At 43.6% G+C, this 22,115-nt stretch overlaps 1 protein-coding gene across 10 annotated transcripts in view; it reads left to right on the top strand.

Annotated features, from left to right (window-relative positions):
* Positions 1–22,115, top strand: part of ENAH (ENAH actin regulator) — a 136,971-nt gene that overhangs the window by 57,393 nt on the left and 57,463 nt on the right. For all 10 annotated transcript variants that reach the window (XM_053209135.1, XM_053209137.1, XM_053209140.1 and 7 more), the window contains exons 2-3: positions 11,683–11,848; positions 20,716–20,893. In XM_053209135.1, the coding sequence (XP_053065110.1) occupies positions 11,683–11,848; positions 20,716–20,893 (344 nt within the window). The remainder of the gene's footprint in view (positions 1–11,682; positions 11,849–20,715; positions 20,894–22,115) is intronic.

Raw genomic sequence — 22,115 nt, forward strand, 5'->3', positions numbered from 1 at the left:
CTCGTTAACGGGAGGATTTGCCAGGATAGCGGAGGTATATGTTGCCCAGGGAAGTGTTTCCACATATTTCCCCCTTCTGTGACTGTTTCTAAATGTATATACTTTTTGTCAGCTCTCGTGCTATTAATGAGGTTTTAGGTTCGCTGGTATCTTGGAAATCGATCTTTGAAACTGCAAGTTCAATTCATAAAGGTGGGTGCCTGCCTAGAGAATATGCACCCTGTGTGTGTGTCACGTGCGAAGTGCCATGGGGTGTATGGAGTGTGAGATCCCCAAGGAGTCTCATTACAGTGCTGTATTGTGTATTTGTTAAGTTGTTAAGAGTTCTCATCACAAGAAAAAATATTTTTAACTGTGTAGGATGATGAATGTTGACTAGATTTATTGTCATCATTTGCACAATATACACACACATTGAATCATTGTCTGTACACCTGGAACTAATATAATGGGGGGAAAAGTTTAAGGTCTTAGGGACAGACGAGAGGGTATCGGTCCAGGTGGTGAAGTAATTCATGGCCATACAGTAAAACTACAGCAAAACATAATGACTTAAAACAATACACATTTGTTATCACACAGTTTCTGTGGCTCGGGAATCTGAGTACGGCTTTCTCAGCAAGTGCTGTTGAGATGCTGGCCAAGGCTACAGTTCCAGCCAAAGTCACCGCCGGAGGACCTGCTTCGAGGCCCCTTCACAGAGTTATTGGTTGGATTCAGTTGCTTGTGGGCGGTTGGACTGAGGCGGGGGTCAGTTCCTTCCTGCCAGGTGGCCTTGTCATGTGGGCCTTTTCCTCAAGCGGAAGCCACTGTCTTTGTAAATCGATCTTGGGAATGATATTCCATAACTTCTGCCGTAGAATGGAAGCAGATCGCTGGGTCCTGCCCACGTGCGGTGGGAGAAGATTACACGACGGTGTGAGTACCAGGAGGGTAGGGATCATTGGGAACCCTCTTTCTAGTCCTTGCGGGGGCCAGAAATACATGGGGGTGAGATTTTACAGCCAAAGTTTAGAAGAAGGAAGAAGTGGCTTGTCAGTAACAACCCAAAGAGATGTCTCAGAAACAAGTCAGAGCAGTGGAGTATCTCAAACAAAGGAACATAACAAACCTTAAAGTTTTTATTATAACAAGTTAGATTAGTTCTGTAAGATGTCATCCGTTTTCTTTAGTAAAATTAAGTTTTTAAACTTGTGTTAATACAACCTTTAACCAAATGCAAGTGAGGTGAACATAGTTTTATTCTTTGCTGGACAGAAATACTTTCTTACGTTTTAAAGATATTTAAAACTATTATGTATATAGTTTTCATTGTGGTAAAATATATATAACTAAATTTACTATTTTTGTAATTTTTAGGTGTGTATTCAGTGGCCTTAAGTATATTCAGATTATTATGTACCCGTCACTGCCACCTGTTTCCAGAACTTGGTTATCATCCCAAACTGAACTTTGGCGCATTGAATAATCAGTCCTCATCCGTCCCTCCCTTCAGCCCCTGGCAGCCACTGTTCTCCTTTCTGTGAATTTGACCACTTTGGGTGCCTTGCGTAAATGGAGTCCCACAGTATTTGTACTTTTGGGTCTCACTTATTTCACTCAGCATGACGTCTTCAAGGTTCATCCGTGTTGTAGTGCGTGTCAAGATTTCATTCCTTTTTAAGACTAAGTAATATTCCGTTGTATATACAGTTGACCTGAACAGCACAGGGGTTAGGGGCACCGAACCCTCCTTGTGTAGTCAAAAATCCGCATATAACTTCTGACTCCAAAACCCGTTACTACTATTATAGCCTCCTGTTGACTGGGAAACCTGACAAATAACATGAACAGTTGATTAGTACATATTTTATATGTCATATATGTATTATATGCTTTATTCTTACCACTAAGTAGGCTAGAGAGAAGGAAATGTTAGGGAAATCATAAGGAAGAGAAAATATGTTTACAGGATGGATCGTCATGTATCAGAAAATCCCCACACAATTGAAGCCCCTGTGTTCAAGGGTCAGTTGTATGTGGATTCCCTTCCCCTAGCTTCAAATAAAACATTACATAAAATATAATGTGGAAACAGTAGAAAACTTTGAAGAGGTAGTTTTGTGCGACTAATAGAATTGAAAGACTCTGTTATTCAGGTAGAGTGGCCATGAGCCCGTACTCTGAAGCAGACTGGCAGCTCTGAACGCCCTTTCTGTCTCAATTTCCTGTCTGTACAGTGGGGATATTGACAAATACCTACCAAAGAAGAAGGTTGGCAAATAAATGGATTAATAAAGGCAAAGTACGTAGAATAGTGTGTGGCACTTAGTGCTGTATTCATATATTCGTATTTTTGTTAGCATCGTTTTCTTCACAACACTGGCTCAGTAATTAAATACCTGTGTCACTGAAGTGTTTCTGGGTTTTAGGTCTTTGATAACGTAAAGAGATTTGGATTCTTATGACTATGACTTTTATAATTTTTTATTTTTATTTTTTTAGAAGTTTTATTTATTTTTGACAGAGTGCAAGCAGGGGAGGGGCAGAGAGCCAGGGGGACAGAGGATCCCAAGCGGGCTCTGTGCGGGGCTCGAACTCACAAGCCATGAGAACGTGACCTGAGCTGAAGTTGGACACTCAACTGGCTGAGCCACCCAGGCGTCCCATACTATGACTTTTAGAGGGGGTGTGTCTGTCTGTACAAGGTACTATGGGGAGTAACCCGTTAATATATTTTCCTTCATTCTGTTAGGATTTTTGTGCATGCAGTGAAGTCATATGTTAAAACATAGACTCTGAAAATAAGTTTGTCCATGGATAGTTGTAGAGTGCAGTCTTCTGATGCAGTTGGTTTTAATATTTTTATAAAAGTAACATTTGCTTGGGACACCTGGGTGGCTCGGTCAGTTAAGTGTCTGATTCTTGATTTTGCTCAAGTCATAATCTCAGGTCGTGGGATCGAGCCTCATGTTGGGCTTGAGAGCCTGCTTGGGATTCTCTCTCTCTCTCTCTCTCTCTCTCTTTCTCTCTCTCTGCTTCTCCCCGCCCCACGATAAAAAAAGAAAACAAAACATTTGCTTTACTTTTGTTACCTAGTCTTCTTGGGTGCCCCAGAAGAGGCGGGGATGGGGGGGGGAGGGGCGGGCTTGAGTTTCCCTGTGCTCTTTTGTGGTGAGGCCAGATCTGCTTCCATCCGTGCCCAGTCTGGGTGGCCCTTGAGAGGTCCCCATCACCTCACTGCTCCTGCTGCTTCCTGCCCGGCATGACCCCCTTTTCTTCTCTCCCCACAAACTCCCGTTCTCGTGTTCTCGAGAACACCACGATTGTGCTTTTTCATTTGCTCTGTCACTCCTCCCTCTCCAGGGACGCTGTGGATGGAGTCGAGCTCTTTTTGTACTTAATTCAAGTAGGAGGCGTTCATGGTGGAAGCCAGGTAGTACATAAAGGTGGCTATAAAGACCATCCTCGTTACTCCTGAAAACGCATGACCGCATGTATAAATAAGTGCCCCCTTTCAGGTACTTCTACATTTTACCCAGCCTAATGATTTCTCCCTATTTTAAGAGATTTTTTTTTCAGCCTACAGGAATACCCAACAGATTTGCTCAAACATTTTCTAACACGTGCTATCTTGCCTTAGATGTACTGGTCGTTTTCCTTGGTGACTGGGTCATTTATTACGCCAGATTGCACGTGTGCGTCTCGCGTGCTGTGGGACAGAGTTTAGTAGTGACACACTGGTGTTTTTACTTGCTTTTTTAACCTTGGCATTTCTTAGAAAGGTGTACAACTGTGTGGTCTTCTGGGGAGGGTTTGCCTTTCTACGTACTTGGATCCTCTGCCTCCCAGACGGTTTCCTTGCCTTGCAGAAAACAGATTGCTGCCTTTATTTTGTCTCTGTCAGTGGCATTGACATCTCTCATGTGTCCCTCAGTGTCACAGCTGTGACAGCGGCACCTGACTATTACTAGCAAGCAGCTTTCCCCCTGAATCTTAGCAAGTTTTTCGTGAAGGAGAAAAGCTTATTTAGCATTTCCTAACTGTGCCCTAAGCTCTCGAGCCCAGGGTGACCTGCCCTGGTGGTAATGGTAACGGTTGGGTAACCGAACTAGTTGAAGTGTGGTGTCCTTAAAAATGATACGTGCCTTTAAACGTCTTAGTCTGCTTTATAACGTACGTGTTAATTCTGTACCCTTTTTCTCTTAAGCTTTTCATGTTGGTCTGGTGGTGAGAATTCTACATTATTTTTTTTTCCTAAGACACACCCGTGTTCTATCATGCGTTTCAGCTTTGGTTTCTGGAAGGTGGGAGAGAACTGGGGCGCACGTGAAGTGTTCTGAATGTGAACCCTGCCAGACCCGGGTGAGCCCTCCGCCCTTGATAACGTGCCTCACAGCTGTTGAGCGATTCAGACCTTGACAGAGACTTTCCGAAACGCTCAACCTAATTTGGTAGGATTTCTATGTACTCGCACAGTGGCAGCTTAATCAGTTGCACAATTGCGAGACAAATACAGTCGGAATGGCTACATTTGGGCACAAACACAGCTGACTCTTGATCAGGACACAAGGCAGCTGCTGGGAGAAGAGAGTGGGGTGTGGGGAGCCTCCCGGCTCTGGCTTTTGAGTGCTGATGATAGGTTTTACAGCCAGAAAGCAGAGGGCTTGGTAGGTTGTCCATATGGGTATTGAAAGTAAAAAAAGGGGGCTTTCCCTCGCATACTTCGGGGTTCTTACCAAAACTTACTTTTTTTTTTTTTTTTTTTTTACTTTTTTCAATTACTGTCTGTCACTACTTTTCAAGTCACTATTTTTAACAGATCTTAACTAAGAGAGGTGAAAAGATACAGTGCTTGCCCTTCAGGGGTTTAGTACGATGTTGGTGGAGAGGTGGTGCACATAGTGGGTTGTGAGAACAGAATGGGTGAACTCCTTTTGTGGGGGTGGGGGGGCAGGAAAAACTTTCAAGAGGATGTGACACTTGTGTCTAAAATTGGGGGGCCAGCTGAGTACTAGGCAGAAGGCATTTGGGAAGAGGCAATGTGCAGGTAGGTAACGGGACAGGCAGGTGCAGGGTGTGGATATATGGACAAGGATGGCATCATGGTCACTGTGCTGTTGGGGGTGGACTGTTGTGAACACAGATGTGTCCCCAGCACTAGGGTGGTGGAGTGGTGCCTGGCACATTTTACATGCCTAATACATATGTGTGTTTAAACATTTTTAATTTTACTTTACATATTTTTTAATTTTTATTTTTTAAAATGTTTATTTTTAAGAGACAGAGAGAGAGAGAGAGTGTGTGTGTGTGAGCGTGTGTGTGAGCGGGAGAGGGGCAGAGAAAGAGGGAGACAGGATCTGAAGCAGGCTCTGCACTGTCAGCGGAGCCAGATGTGGGGCTCAAACTCACAAACCTTGAGATCATGACCTGAGCTGAAATCAAGAGTCGGATGCTTAACCGACTGAGCCACCCAGGTGCCATCAATACATATTTGAAACAAAGAAAGGATGTTGAGGAACACAGAGGTCAAATCACCGTGGGCCTTGTCTGCCACGTTAGGAAGCCAGAGTCTGTCCTGAAATGAGTCTTTGGAATGTCTTAACCTGAAGAGTGACACGATCAGGCTTCACTTAGCAAAATGCCCCTGCAGAAGCGTTGGAGGAGGGAGTAAGATGGCAGTGAGAAATACCAGTTAGGAGACTGCTGAGAAACTGGGGAGGGCCCAGAGCTTCTGAGCACTGTGAGCAAAGGGAGCTAAAGAATTTAGAAGTTCATTAGGAAGTAGAATTGGCAGGCCTTGGTGCCGAGTTGAGTGCCTGGGCGGATGAGGGTAGGGAGGATTCTGGAATGACCCATGGGTTTGCAGGGCTGCTGGATCCTGGAGTGGGGAGCCAAGAGAAAAAGCACTCTCGTGATTCTGCTGGTGCTTAACATCACACAGGTGTTCTTCCAGCTGGAGTGCATAATCTTTTATAACTGAGATGGCCTAGTTCCGTTTTACTCTGTGCCCGAGGAGCTGTGCAATATAGGCGTGAACGGTGTTTGTGGAATTGCATTGAAATCTAACATTGTTTTGCTTTCAGCCTCTTTAATGCTTGACATGTTATAGAATTGCAGCCTTGAGCAAAAATATTGACATCAGAGCAGAAGATGGGAAATCCTGTCTTAAAAATTTGCAACTTTTGGTGTAATTTCTGTTTTAATATTTTATCTTCTGAATTACTGTCATCTTAGTTCATGGAATGACTCAGTATCACAACAGACCAGGTGCTAATTCTCTTTCTCTAAGAGGTTGGTTGTATAGTAGAGGTTGTATAGTATAGCCTAACCGCGGGTTAGGCTCTGTGTTGCATATTGGGGATTTCAGGGGGTGCGGAAGGCACATTTATATGTGTGTAAAAATAAATAAGTGAATTGGGACCATGACTTTCAATAGTGATATGCACATGGCGTTGCACCCCATACTCCTTATCTGTAAAATGCTGGGTATTGTTCATTATCTCTTCCTGCCTCTGCTTGTCCCCCCCCCCCCCCTCCCCCCGCCGTCTCCTAGCAGCAGACTGGTCTGGTGCGCTTCCGGCCCGGGTTCGCGTGCTGCCCTCCCCGTGCCTCCCCACGCGCATGGCCCGCACTGGTCTTCATGCCAGCCTGAGCGGCTTGAGTTCCTGTCACCTTCCTGAACTCTTTCTTGACACAGTAGCTCTGGTCCGCTTTTAAAAACAGAAGTCATGTTCTGCTTAAAGGCCTCAAGTAAAATCCCAGCCCCGTCTTGTGGCTCAAACATCTGAGAGAGTCCGTCCGGGTTGAAAGATCACCGAATGCTACGGCAACTCAGCGGGACCCCCGAAACACTTCTCAGAAGGGATGATACTTGATTCAGGCCTTGAGGAGTAGGATTTTGTTGGGTGAAACTGCACCGATGAGGCACTCAAAGAGTGCCTACTGTGTGCGACGCACTGTCATAGTCATGCTTTATTGACAAGTTAATGACTAACGAGTGGTGTCTTTGAGAAGTTGCTGTTTTCAAAAATTGGGCTTTATTGCAACCTCAGTAAGTGGTGTGTAGGAGAGTAACCCAGCAGTCCTTAGTCTGCTGTTTAAACCCTGGGACCTATGAGAATAGAATTTGGCATGCCTTCTCTACCATCATGTAGTTTCGTCCCAGAAATTCGGCTGTATTCAGAAATGAATTACCTGGTGAAGCCACAAAATTGTAATGTAGTGTCATGGTTTTTATACCATGGTTTTTAAAATACCAAAATTAATATTAGGAAGATGAAATATCTTCCTAATGCATTTGGTCATAAAATGAAATTTAAAAAAAAATTTTAATGTTTATTTATTTTTGAGAGAGAGTGAGAGAGGGAGACACAGAACTCGGAGTAAGGTCCAGGCTCCGAGCTGTCAGCACAGAGCCCGACGTGGGGCTCATACCTACGAACTGTGAGATCATGACCTGAGCTGAAGTTGGACGCTTAACCCACTGAGCCACCCAGGTGCCCCTGAAATTTTTATTTATAACTAATTTAGTGCTTGATCTTCACAAAACTGTAGCTTAGTAAAACATTAATTAATGTTAATATTAATCTTATGTGCAGTTCCTTTACTGACTCAGAATGTTGACTTCGACTAGGTGTTTATTTTAGAGGCTTAGTATAACACAGATAGAATGGTATTAGAAGGGTCATAAAATTTTTGTCTCTTTTGCTTTGCTTTTGTTTAGATCTTCATCTTCTTAATTTTTTTTTTTTTTTTGACTCTTTGGTAGCTTTGGTACTTAAATCTTTCACTTTTCCCTGAAAAACCATACATGTGTATGTAATTTCAGCAGTTTGGAAGTTTACTCGTTTTCTCAGCTAAAATCCTAGAGAAAGCTAGAAATCTATCAGAAAAATCTGTAAGCTCTTTCCGCCAATTCTCCGTTGCTCATATATACACCCACGTATAGGCAGTTCTTTCGTGACTGAGGCCAGTCCTACTTGAAAGCAGACCCTTTTAAGTATTTCACTGGACCAGGGAGAAATGGGGAAAAAATAGGCTGTGTTCTGGAGAATTGTATAGAAAGCTAGTTATTACATTTACATTATTACATTACATGATTTTTATTTTGAGATTTTTAAGTTCCAGAATATTCTCATTTTAATAAGTTGCTGTGATGTTTCCTCCCTCCCCCCACCCCCCATCTCCCCCCTGGAAAGTAGACCAAAATTTTGTCAGCCGATTGTAGATCCATCCGGTCTATTCTTGAAGTCTGTGGGTTCACGAAATCCAAAACTGGGTACCACTGGCCTATTACATGCTCACCTTTAATCGGAGCTGGTGTCTGTGTGGTTTTCTTCTTGCATCAACCAACCGCCAGTTCCATTTTCCAGCACCAACTGGGTGTCCCTGTTCAGTTCACTTCTGACACCCTCTGGAGTTAGCGCAGGTGCCATAGTTAAGGGCTCGGTCCCCCAGGACTGGCCCCACTTCAGGGACCAGCAGCCAGTGGGCTCCTTGGGCTGCCTGCGCATTTAACGCCTAGCTGACCACAGATTCTGCTGTTCCCACCACCTCCCTTCAAGTTCAGTAATTTGCTAGAATAATTCCTAGAAGTCGGAAAACTGCTCGGCTTACTATTACTATTCTTTGTTTTGTTTTAAATAAAGGATATAATTTAGGAGCGGTCAGGTAGAAAAACTGCATAGTACACACTCTGGGGCAGGCACAGGGCTCCCGTGCCCTCTGCCGACTTGCCACCCTCCCAGCACCGCAGGGTAAAGCTTGTCTGGGTGTGTTTATAGAGGCTTCGTTATGTAGGCGTGAGTGATGACATGATTGCCCACTGGTGAGTGAAGTCAGTCTCTGGCCCTTCTACCTTCCCCGGAAGTGGGGGCTGGGGTGGAACGGAAAATTTCAACCCTCTCAGCAGGCTGGGTATTTCTGGCAGCCAGCCTCCATCTTGAAGCATGGAGCCACTATTAGCATACCAGAGACATGTCTGTCGCCCAGGAGATCCCAGGGCTTTTAGGAGCCCCTTACCTGGAACTGGGGCACAGACCAAGGGATGTGTTTATAATGGCAGAGACGTCTGTCCAGTGAGGACAGGCCCTCCAATGCTGTGGAATGGAACTGGAAAGATTTGGTTTGCGTTTGTCACTAAGAATTCCAGCGGTCAGCGCCATCCCTTCTTGTCCGGGCCTTGCCGTGGCTTCCCTGAGCGCCCGGTGGCTTCCAGGACGACAGGGTTATTTGGGCATAACCTGTCCCTTACAGATTTGCCACATGGCCGTGTTCCTGTTACCCGCTTCTTTTTCTTCTCTTTAATCTTGGCTTCTCTTGGTGCTTCTTGGCTTCGTTTAGAGCTGGATTTATATTTTTGACATCTCATTTTGAAGATTTCCTTTCATCTTCATTAGGAAACTAGGCAACTAATTTTTGCATTTTTGTCCTTGGCTACCTGGCTGTGTCCATCTGGCTTTGTTTCTGTGGTTGTAGCTTTCCCAGGGAAATGGAGGTGATCAGACATTAGATTGCTAAGTAGTTTGTATGTGTCTTGATTAATCAAGGATTAGTCAAAGCTGTTTGGTCAACTGTGTGCTTCAGTATTTGGAATGTCTCCAGAAACCCATTCTAGAGCAGTGGGGAAGGAAAATGGAGGTAAAAGTGGGGGCATCTCTTGCTTTTAGATTTCCTACGTATATTAAAAAAATTGGGGTGGGGGGAATGTCTGGGTGATTTAGTCGAATGAGGGTCCAACTCTTAATTCTGGGTCTGGTCATGATCCACGGTTTGTGAGTTTGATCCTTGCTGTCAGCGCAGAGCCTGGCTTGGGATTCTCTCTCTCCTTCTCTGCCCCTCCCCTGCTCACTATATATCTCAAAATAAATAAATAAACTCAAAAACAAACAAACACTTTTTTTAGGCATGGAATGATTTAATATACAACAAATGGAGGTTTATTGCTTTGGCTTATATGATCCTGCTGGGACTTCTGGAGGAGATAGTGTATTTTGAACCTTAGGAAACATATGTCCCGAAATACTAATTTTTGAGAATGGGAAAATACTGTTATGTATTAATTTACAGATTTGTTATTTACGATTAATGGTAGATTTGTGTCTTGGATTGTATGCTGTAAGGGGCACTTTGCCTAAGCTTGTTTCACATAATCTTTGTGCAGGGCCCTGTAAATGCTGTCACTTGGCAAGTATTTCTGCTGTGAGCCATGAAGAGATTTCAACTTTTGAGCTGACAGGTGCTCTTTAATTAGGCATTTAGAAATAACTCACACTTTTTGTAATTAACTTGTTTTTCTTCCCAGAACTAGTTTACCAAGAAATTTCAGTGCAGCATGGAAGTTTAGACAGTACCACTTTATTTCAGTGTTTGTGCTGCACACGTACTGTTATGAGTTCGTTTTTGTAAAGTTTCTCTGATGGAAAGGTAGAAATAGTGATGACCTTGCTGTTCTGAAGCAACCGTATCGCTCAGTGCTGTCACCCCAGTGGGTCTCCCCTGATCTTCTGTCATCACGTCACATGATAAGAGTAAAACACAGGCTATTGAGGGACGGGGCAGAGGTGTGAGTAAGAGGGGAGGGTCTGAGAGTGACTTGTTTTTGAGGATATTGGCCAAGAACCCACACTGATAACTGTTTAAAATCTTTGAGGCTAAAATTGGTAGAACGGGCAGTACTTTTGTTAAGGGTAAGGTTGGCTGAGCCACTGGGAGCACCTCTACTGGTCTCGGCTTTAAGCGTCAGCTAAGTCTTGGACGTGGAGATTGAGTCGTTTTAATTGGTGTGGCCTAACATAACGTACCTGTTTTCTTCTGTTACCCACTCATGGTACTTGATTTTTTAAAAATAAGATATGGTATGAAGTAGTAAAATTCAAATCAGCCCTTTTTTCCCCAGTAGTAGTATAGAATATTTAAAAGATGAACCTAGTACATAATATGAAATTAGGATCATCTTTACATTTTATTTGTGTGTATCAGTCTTATTTGGTAACAAATAATGGGAATGAAACTGAGATTTAAAGATCCTTCCTGGAAATTAGTCTTTTCTTCTTTAATGTTTACTTATGAGGGTTAGAATCTAAAATCTCGAGGGATCTTTAGAAAGGATCTCATTTTACCTTTGCATGTTTAAATGAACATGGGATGTTGTCTTGCCCACGTGGAGTCAAGGACTTAAGTCACATTGCCATCAGTTGGTTGTTAGTGGCCACTCCATATCTCACGGACCGGATGGAAGTGGTCAGAGTTTGTTACGTTGGCCTTGCAGCAAGCCCGATGGTAAGAATCACCTTTCCAAGTAAAGAGTCACCAGTATCATAGGTCACCAGTATCACAGGTCACCAGTATTATAAACATACGTGCAGTTGAGCGATGACGGTTAATTTATATCTGTGGTTGTGTTCAGTTTGACGAATGTATTAGATACTCAGTGTATTAGATTAGAAAACATTTCTTGTGTTTCTTATTTAGGTGCTCTTCGTGGATCCTGACTTCCCGCCGGTCCCACACTACACTTCAGTTTTTGGTCTCTTTTGCCCCCTTAGACTGTACCCATCGAGGCAGGAAGCCTCTGTCATGTTCCCCGTTGTTCTAGCAGCCAGTGAGGCACTAATTGTGGACTCACTCTGGTTTGTAGAGCTGAATGGGAAACTTAGCATATTTTAAATGTCTTAAGTTTGTGTGTTTTATTTTTTACAGTGAACAGAGTATTTGTCAGGCAAGAGCTGCTGTGATGGTTTATGATGATGCCAACAAGAAGTGGGTGCCAGCTGGTGGCTCAACGGGGTTCAGCAGAGTTCACATATATCACCATACAGGCAACAACACGTTCAGAGTGGTGGGCAGGAAGATTCAGGACCATCAGGTAAGGGTCTCTTACCTTCTAGTGAAAGTTGGGTAGAATTACAGAAGGACTGTAAAGTAGTCCGCACCCTGAAGGGGCTCTTGGCCGCAACTACAGTCAGCCTACTCCGTGTGGGAAAACTGGGATGGGGTTGCCTTCCCACCCTGTCCACCTTGGATGGATGAGGATTTAGAGCTAACTGTACAAAAATACAAATATGACTTTAAATTATGAACATTCGTTAGATCTTCTGGCTTTCCCGCTAGCTAGGTTTGGGAATCTAAGGTAAATTTAGGACCAAAAAAATGTGAAATACCACTTAAATAGCAGGTTGTGTGTTTAAGGAATTCATTTCCTGCCAAAGGTGTGGGGCTAGAGGAGGGAGTTGAAAATGTTAGTAATTTCAGCAAATACTGTAAATTCATGTATGATGGAAACATTGTAGATTTTAAGATTGCTGGAATAGTTGGGCTTTTGTAATTCGTACCTGGGATGAAAACTAAGCCTTTCCTATTTCCCTGCTCCGGATTTCTCAGAAAGGTGACTGCACTACCTGATGACGTGATGTCTGGGGTCTCAGCGGACTGCAAGCAGTGGTAGACAGGGGGAACGTGGGTGGGGCCTCACCAGCGCCAAGTATATGCGAACTGCAGCAAGAACTTGTATAACGGACAGATTTATGAAATACTTTTGGTTCTGGTAAGATGGTGGACTCGACCAGTGTCAAACCCCTGCAGGAAAATAGGAACTTTCCGGCTGAGTCCTTAACTAAGGAAAGGCCGGTCCCCGGGTTTCTGCCAGGAACCCTGGTGTAGTGTGCAGACAGGTGCGGCGGCAGCCTTGTGTTTCAGGATGGCAGTTAAGAACTGTGAATAGCTACGGACTCAGGTCTCTCATCGATGTGCAGCCGCTGTGGGCCTGCAGGAGGTTGGGCTTTGAGACCTCCGTCTACACGGGGTGGGGCTCCGCGCTGGGCCACACACCATCAGCATAGGACGCAAAGGAGTGTGGATTTCTCTTTCTTCTTTCTTTTTTAAAGTTTGTTTATTTTGAGAGATAGAGATAGAGAGCGAGCAGGGGAGGGTAGAGGGAGAGGGAGAGAGAGAATCCCAGGCAGGCTCTGCACTGTCAGCACAGGGCTCGAGATCGTGACCTGAGCCGAAATCAAGAGTCAACGCTCAAGTGACTGAGCCACCCAGGTGTCCCAAAATGTTTGGAAACTTAAAAACACTTCTAAATTCATGACGTGAAAATCACATCATTATGAAGAGTAAAAAATGTTTGGAAAATAAAAGACTTAGACTTGAGTGACAGGATGTGATATATAGAAACCTCTGGCACATCTAAGCTGCCCTCAGATGGACAAATCTTAATGGCTAGCTTGACCCAAAGAAAACAGAAGGAAATAGTAAAAATATAAGGAGAAATTAAGTAAATAAAAAACATAAATAGAAATCATTAACCCAAAAGCTGTTTCATTGAATGGAAAAATTGGCAGAATCAAATAAAAAATGAAAAGTTACAAAAAATAGTAGGATTGGAAAAGAGATGTCATTATAGTTACGGTAAAGAGATCAACTGTATCATAAACAGCTTTATGCCAAGAAATGGGTCATTTTGTAGAAAAATACAATTGACCAAGACTGGCAGAATAATGGAAAGACAGACCCACAGTCAGTAGTTAATAGTCTCCCCCCAAAATCTAAAAACCAAGGAGGGAGGGAATCTAAAGTATTTATAAACAAAATTTAAAAACCTTTAAGTTGTTATCTGTTTTATACAAACTCTTCTAAAGAGTAGTATTTTATGAGGTTAGTACAATTTTGGTATCTGAAACAGGACAATTTGAGAGAGGAAAATTATATGCCAGCCTCAGTTATGAACACTGGAATAGATACAAAAGTCCTCAATAAGATATCCATGGACCAAATGCAGCAATGTATATGAAAAAAATACCACCTCTTAACCAAATAAGGTTTGTCTCCATCTCAGTAATGTAAGGCTAGTTGAACATTAGCTAATTTTTTAATGTCCTTTACCAGGAGAAACATGCAAGAAATGAGAGATTCAGAAAAAGCATTTGATAAAATCTGTACATAAGCATCTCAGCATATTTGGCATAAAAATGAATTTTCTTAAGCTGATAAGGATGCATTGTATAAACCTACACCACACATCTTACAGGATAGTATAATATTGGGGGGGGGTTTCCATTAAACTCGGGAATTAGTTGAGGATTTCAGCTTTCGTCATTTTCATTTAGCATTGCAGAGGCGGAGGTAACCTAGTGACATGAATATGATGGAACACAAGCTATACAGATTGGAAACAGAGTTGACCTTATTCACTGAAGTACATAAAAAATGCCAAGAGCAGCTGCAGATAAAATATGAGAACTAGTAAGATTGCTCATCATGGTTGCTGGATGTAAGAGCAATTTAACTAGCAACAAACAACTTGAAAATACAGCTGACCCTTGAACAAGCTGGGGGTTAGGGGCATCGCCTCCCGTGCAGTTGGAAATCCATGTATAACTTTTGACTCCCCCAGAGCTTAACTGTTAATAGCCTACTGTCTACTGGAAGTCTTTTTTTTTTTTTTTTTTTTTTTTTAATGTTTATTTTTGAGAGCGTGAGCAGGGGAGGGGCAGAGAGAGAGGGAGACACAGAATTGGAAGCAGGCTCCGGGCTCTGAGCTGTCAGCACAGGGCCTGACAAACTGTGAGATCATGACCTGAGCCAAAGTTGGACGCTTCACCGACTGAACCACCCAGGCACCCCTAGATTGGAAGTCTTACCAATAACATAGTCAATGAACATATATTTTGTAGTTTATATGTATTATTCATTTTGTTCTTAAAGTAAGGTGGGGCAAAGAAAATGTTCTTAAAATCATGAGGAAGAGAACATACACTTACAGGACTGTAAACAAGACTATTTTGGAAAAATGTTTGTGGGTAAGTAGACCCATGTGGTTTAAACCTTTGTCGTTCGAGGGTCAGCTGTATAATTTTATAAAGATATTGCTTGGAGTAACAAAAATGATTACCTAAGAATAAATCTGATAAATAATTGGTTTTCCAGAGTACCTTGTTATATTTTTCAATGGTTATCAGTGAAGCTGAAACAGACTATAATTTATTAAACAGTGTCTAAACTTTCTGTAGTAAGAGCCGTTTAAAAAATCACCTACTCCTCCCCCCCCCCTTTTTTTTGCTTCCCACTTGGTGCTTCCTGTGTTCTGGGCACCGTGCTTGGGTTTGCAGGAGGGCGGCAGTAGGGAATGGGGGGGAAGACACGCGGTGAGTGGTTTCAGCCTGGTACGTGCCATTCGCAGCACAGAGAGGTATACAAGAAGGATGTTTGCTGAGAAGACAGGGAAGAGGGTCGTGGACAACTTCGCAGATGAGATCAGGTGTTGAACCAAGGAGACCAGGAAGAGTTAGGCGTTCAGTGCACAGTGTGCTCCTTAGGGTCCGGCGGGGAGTGGGTGAGCACGTGTAGGATGGAACGTCACCGTTAATCTAGAGAATAACCCGCGCATTATTGTCAGGTCTGGACGTGAGGGCGCCCCTAGTGGACACCCAGCAAACACTTAGTGTTAAATGAACACGCGGGCTTTCCCTTACTTGTGAAGTTTGTAGAGAAGTGCCCGGCTGGCTTAGTCAGTGGAGGGCGCTGCTCTTGATTGCAGGGCCCATGAGTTCAAGCCCCATGTTGGGTGTGGAGCCTACTTGATAAAATAAAATAAATGAATAAAAAATAAAGTTTCTCGAGGTGATGTATGGCACTGCCTACCCTTGAAAGTTAAAAATGAATGAAGCAATTGAATGAACGTGTTAAATTTCTCACAGTGGAGAAAGTGAACCAGTGATGACATAATGTGATTTAAGTAATAATCTCCCCCCCTTCTCTTAACATTCTGTTACTGAACAATTGAAAAAGTGAATGTGGCTGGGTTTTTTTTTTTTTTTTGCCTGACCTTTTCAGACTGATTGCCAGGTAGGGATACAGACCCACCTTGCGGTGAGACTTACACCTTTATGGATGGCTTGTGTGTGGCCCCCCACCTCGATGCTTATAAACATCACATGACAAAAGGCCATCCTCTTTTAAATTATGGTAAAGTGCACACAATGTAAAATTTCCCATGTTACCCAGTTTTAAGTGTACGATTCAGTGGCATTAAGTGCCTTCACAGTATTGAGCATCACCCCTGTTCATCTCCAGAACCATTTCATCCTCCCACACTGAAACTCCAAACCCGTTAAATAGGAAGTCCCTGTGTTCCTCTTCCTTAGTCCCTGGCAGCCTTCATTCTATCTTTTTTTCTTTCCTCTTTTTTTTTTAATGAGTTTGATTCTTACAGGTATTTCAGATAAGTGGAATGAGACAGTATTTGTCGATTTATGTCTGGCCTATTTCACTTAGTATAAGGTCTTCATATTTTATACATTTTCTAATATAAGGCCATATTTTAAAAATAATTTCAAGTTTGGGTATTGGTAGATGAGGTAACATAGAGCTTCTCTGTGAGAACTAAAACAATTGGACAGAATGTTAAGAAGAAACTGTGTTTGGAGAGCCTACATGACAAAGAAGAATTCTGGGTCCAAGATCAGAAAGAAGTGAGACCCAGAGAAGTGAGCCCAGCTTCAGACCTCTGAGTCATGTCTTGGTTTTGAAAGAGGACTGAGCAGAGCTTTTGGCAGACTCCTGGGACCGGCAGAACAAAAATCCAAAGTTAGGGCCTGCTAATGAGGGGAGAGCTTTCTTGGTAATCCCCAGGCTGTGATGTGGGACCCAGAAGCCCTGTCCTGTGGGAAGAGGTTTGACTCCGAGTGAGGCTGGCCTTTATGGGAACTGAAACCCAGCCTGTAATCACTTCGTTCGCTGTTGGATGAAGTTGACTTCAGATTGTTAGTTTCCTAGCTGCTTGCCAGAAGCAAACATAAATCTTCCCTGGAAAACTAGAGCATCATTGTGGGTCTCAGACTTTCCATACAGTTGTCCACACACAATGTCTGGCATTAGGTCAAAGTAACCAGGCATATGAGGAGACAAGAGGAGCAGTAATAGAACAGATCCACTGGGAGTCCATCCAGTTAGCTGAATTATCAGAAATTGACTTTAAAATAACTAATACTAAATATATTCAGGGAAATAGCACAAAGGTGAGAATTTCAGCCGAGAACTGGCAGCTTGAAAAAAAGAACCAAAGGACATTTCAGAATTGAAGAATAACTGATACTGACGGGTCAGTGATGACTATGACGACAAATTAGTAACAGCTAAAAAGAATTCGTAAACTGGAAGACGGATCATAAGAAAATGTTCAGAGTGAAGCTAAGACACTCGGGGAGAGAAAAACATGGCCGTATAAAAAAGAGCTTAAGAGACCCAGGGAAACAAAAACTAATTCCAAAAGATATATGTACCCCTACGTTTATTGCAGCAATACTTACAGTAGCCAAGATGTGGAAGTAACCCAGGTGTCCACTGACACACGAATGGACAGAGGAGACGTATGTGTACGCGGTGGAATGTTACGCAGCCAGGAGCACAGAAGGACATTGCTGTTTGCAGTGACATGGATGGAACTGGAGAGTATGATTCTGAGCAAAAATCTAATCTTTTTTTGTTTGTTTATTTTTGAGAGAGAGACGGAGCGTGAGCAGGGGAGGGGCAGAGGGAGAGGGAGGCACAGAATCTGAAGCAGGCCCCAGGCTCTGAGCTGTCAGCGCAGAGCCCGAAGCGGGGCTTGGACTGATGAACCGCGAGATCATGGCCTGAGCCGAAGTTGGACGCCTAACCGACTGAGCCACCCAGGTGCCCCTGAGCGAAAATCTAATCTTAACCCAAACCTCAGTGTAGTCCTAAAACAGAAAGTGTGACCCTTGCCTTCAACTCTGCCCTCTGGAGAGGTCTCTGCCCTGTGGGTGGATAGACCCCTGTCTTCTCCTGGATCCGAACCCTAACCCAGCCATGGCTCTGGCCCTACCCAGGCCCAAATCCTAGGTCCGAGGATACAGTGGATTTGGGACACATGACCAACACAGGATTACTCTGCCAGGTACACAGAAAGACACCGTGCCATTTGCAACGACCGGGGTGGATCTGGAGGGTAGGGACAAGATGAATACCATAGGATTTCAGTTACATGTGGAATCTAAAAAACAAAGGCTCATAAATCTTGAGAATAAATGGGGGTGGGCGGGGGTGGGGGGGCTGGGCAAAAGAGGTGAAGGGGATTAAGGGAAAAAAGACCTAGTGAATATAGTGGAAATTGTGTGTGTAATTGGGGGCCCGAAGGAGAGGAGACGATGGAGGGCAGAAGCAACACTGAGGAGATCATGAACAAGAATTTTCAAGTTTGTAATAGAATGTCAACTTAGAGATGCTGTAGACCTAAAGTAGGTAAATGGAAAGAAAACCATCTAAACCTGTCCCGTCGCGAACACCGGACGCTCACGCCTCGCAGCGTGAGGCCTGCAGGCTGCCAGTGGAAACAAGACTGAAGCGAGCGAGAGTGGTCAGCTGACTGACCAGCTGACCAGTGGCGCAGAACCAGCAAGAGCTAGGAAGGTACTGGGCTTGGAAGGAAACAAGTGACCCCTTCAAATTCTGTACCTGATAAAAATCCTCTCCAAAAATGAAGGTGAATTAAAGACACTTTCTGACAAAAATGGAGAGAATTCATCACGAGGAGATTTGCATCGAAAGAAATTGAAGTCCTAAAGCGTGTTTTTTGGGATCAGAAAGGGTCCCCTCAGAAGCCTGGAGAGGGCAGGAGGAATAAAATGCAGCAGAAAGTGTAAATGTGGGCAAATCCTAAGCGATCCGCTGCTGCATAAATGTGACAGTCATGTTTTGGTGCCTGTTGTGATCTCCAGGGCAGCCGCTAGCACAACAGCGGCGTGACTAGAGCTAGTAGAAGGGTAATAATAATGAAGTCCAAAAGAAGGTAGGATGGATTTAGACCCAAATTTATGTGAAACATCATAAGTGGACTGAACACTCCAGTGAAAAGCAGAGACTGGCAGGTGGCATAACCAACACAGAATGAATCGTGTGAATACAGAGCCATGGCCGCACACAGGACTGAAGATAGCCCTGGAGGAATGAAGGGCAGAGTAAGGAGGACAGCACTCCAGCGGCAGTCAAGGCTTAGGAGAAGCCTACGATGAGGGAGACACTCTCCTTTTGGCTCACAGGTGGGCATCTGACCAGTAGAACAAAATGGAGCTGGTTAGCCACCTGATTTGTGGAAAGTAGAAACCTGAAGCACAGTTAGTAGTGCCGGATCGATTGGACGGCCATCCTGGGAAGGAAACTCGAGCCTTCTCTCACACCAGAGGCCTAAACCGTCTGCGGGTGGATTGGAGATGTCACTCTGGAAGTTAAAATGATGAAGCTCCTAAGATAACACGGGATAGTATTTTCATGGTCTTGGGACTGAGAAACACTTCTTAAGCAGGTTATAAAAGCGTTAACTGTGAAAGGAAAGGAAGGCTAATTTGGACCGAATAAAAGTTAAGAACTTCCATTCATCGGAAGACACCGTTAGGGGAGAAGATATTTGCAGCACAGGTAACGGGGGTCTTGTTCAGAATATATAAAGGACTCTTACAGGTCAATAAAGAAAAAGATGGATGGCTCAGTACAAAAACGGGCAAGAGATTTAATTAAAGCAGTGTTCATAAAAGAAGGTATCCAGATAGCCGTTACAACATGAAAAAGCACTAAATCTCATTAGTGATCAGAGAAACACAGTTCCAATAACGTGGTGTTGTTTGTGCACTCGTGCAAGCTGTCGCATGCTGCCAGGGGAGTGGAAATTGGCAGACCCAGTTTGGAATGCCACGTGGAGTTTTTTGCTGAAGCCGAACGTATCTTTGGCCCGTGACCACCCCACTCCCGGGTATACGCCCGACAGAGTGGGTGCTCATGTACTGGAAGACGGAAGACGTGCGGGATGTTCGTGACATCACTGCTTTTAATAGCGCTGAACTGCAAGTAATCCAAATGTCCAGTACTGGGAGGATGGGTCAGTAGGCATGGTCTGTACGATGGAGTGCCACCGAGCAGCAGCAGCGGGAGAGGACAAAGCACAGCCGCTCGCAGCGGACCGATGACGCCCACACACAGTTGTACTTGAGTCATGTGCCGTGAAGTTCAGAAAGCTGCAGGCCCGATCTGGGAGGTGGAACTGCGCTAGAGCCTTTGGGAGGTGGAGCATTTAGGAAGGAAGTTTCTGGTGTTAACATCCTATTTCTCCATCAGGATTTTGGCTACGTGGGAACGTTCACTGAGATACGTGCTTACGCTTTGTATGCTTTCTGAATTGATAATGCTTTATTTATTTTTTATTTTTTTTAATGTTTGTTTATTTTTGACAGAGGGAGACAGAGCATGAGCGGGGGAGGGGCAGAGAGAGAGGGAGACACAGAATCCGAAACAGGCTCCAGGCTCTGAGCTGTCAGCACAGAGCCCGATGCGGGGCTAGAACTCACGGACCGCGAGATCATGACCTGGGCCGAAGTCGGACGCTCAAACGACTGAGCCACCCAGGCGTCCCGATAATGCTTTAATAAACATGTTAAAAATATATTTAACGAAGATATGGATTTTCTTTTGTCCTGCTGATTTACTGTTTAAAGGCCAGACCTTTGTAACCATCAGACGGCTAACTTCGTCAGACTGTTATTTTTACAGGCTGATTTTACCATTGATAGTTGTTGTAACCAGTTTGTTTTGTTTTGTTTTGTTTTGTTTTGTTTTGTTTTGGCCAAGGTCCATCAGGACCAGTTTTGAATGAGTCTATCCAATCAGGATTTGTTGATATTGCCACTTACTGGGTTGACTCTATAAGGAATTACTGTCTTTTAGGTCGTGATAAACTGTGCCATTCCTAAAGGGTTGAAGTACAATCAAGCTACACAGACCTTCCACCAGTGGCGAGACGCCAGACAGGTGTATGGCCTCAACTTTGGCAGCAAGGAGGATGCCAATGTCTTCGCAAGTGCCATGATGCATGCCTTAGAGGTGTTGAATTCACAGGAAACAGGTACGGTGTCCAGGCTTACTCATTTCCTTGAACCGAGGTGCCATGTGTGTGTATGTGTTAAATAGATTTGAAATAATTCTTGAATTTTTGTTGTTTTCCACAGAAAGATGAACTTTTGTTTGTTGATGCTAAACGTAGAGCCTGAAGATAGTCTTATGAGATTGGTTAGTTAGTAAATTTGTAACCCTGTCATTTGTAAATTAGTTATGCTCATTCTTCTCTAGAACCTCAGCTTTTGTTGCACGGATGTGAGGCTCAGAGAATGTGCAGTGGATAGAAATTACATGTATTTATCATCTCACCTCGTATGAAGACACAAGTGTTTTCTGAAACACGTTTTTGAAGCCACTACTGAGCCCATGAGCCTCAAGTAGGACTGGGTTTCCCTCATTCTAGTAGGCAAGAACTGGATTCTCAAAGTTGTTTAAAGGTTTTTAGGAGTGCCCTCAGGTGGTGCAAGCCATGAATTGCATTTCCTCTGACACTTGATGATGGTTAAAGATCTGCAGAGATAATTCACTGTAAAAACCCAGGATTTAAAACTATATAGATATCAGAGATAAGCTGTGTTTTAATTTTGGTCCACAGAATTGAAAACGAAATACACCAATGTGTGGTTATCTCTTTGGGGAGATAGGTTTTATATTCTGAAAGTAAGTGTCTTATGTAAAACAATAGAAGTACAATTATTGTTGCCTTTGTTGTGTTGTTAGTAGTGATCTCGATGATATGAATGTGCTATCAACAAAATTTGTGTATTTTAAGAGGGGAGAGAGATTAATTTTGGATATTCTGTTGAAGGTACAGGGTTTGAAAACCTATCATAGATATGTTAGATACCTTATTTATACCATGCCTTATCTAGCCCATGTGTTAGTCTATTTCAGATACGAATTTCAGAGCAAGAAGACAGTTGGGAATCTTGCCGAAACTACGTTCTTATGCCTGTAGATGGTTTATGTTAGATCTTTTGAGGAAATTAAGATTTCTGCAGATAATCTGTACATAGCTCTTACATCCTGTCGATCTGAGAAAATAGGCCTCTGGAGCTTCTGATGTGTCACTAAGTGCAGAAGATAGCATGGGACCGCTTGCCGGTGTGTACAGTCATGGGTGTGGATGGTCGAAGTGCCGCTGGTGGGGGTCCCTTGTGGGCGCCGTCGCGGGCACAGTGCTGCTCCTCTCTCGTCATGGTCTCACCCTAGGGAAGAAACCAGAGTTG

The sequence above is a fragment of the Acinonyx jubatus genome, chromosome E4, assembly GCF_027475565.1.
Source record: "Acinonyx jubatus isolate Ajub_Pintada_27869175 chromosome E4, VMU_Ajub_asm_v1.0, whole genome shotgun sequence".
Taxonomy (NCBI): domain Eukaryota; kingdom Metazoa; phylum Chordata; class Mammalia; order Carnivora; family Felidae; genus Acinonyx; species Acinonyx jubatus.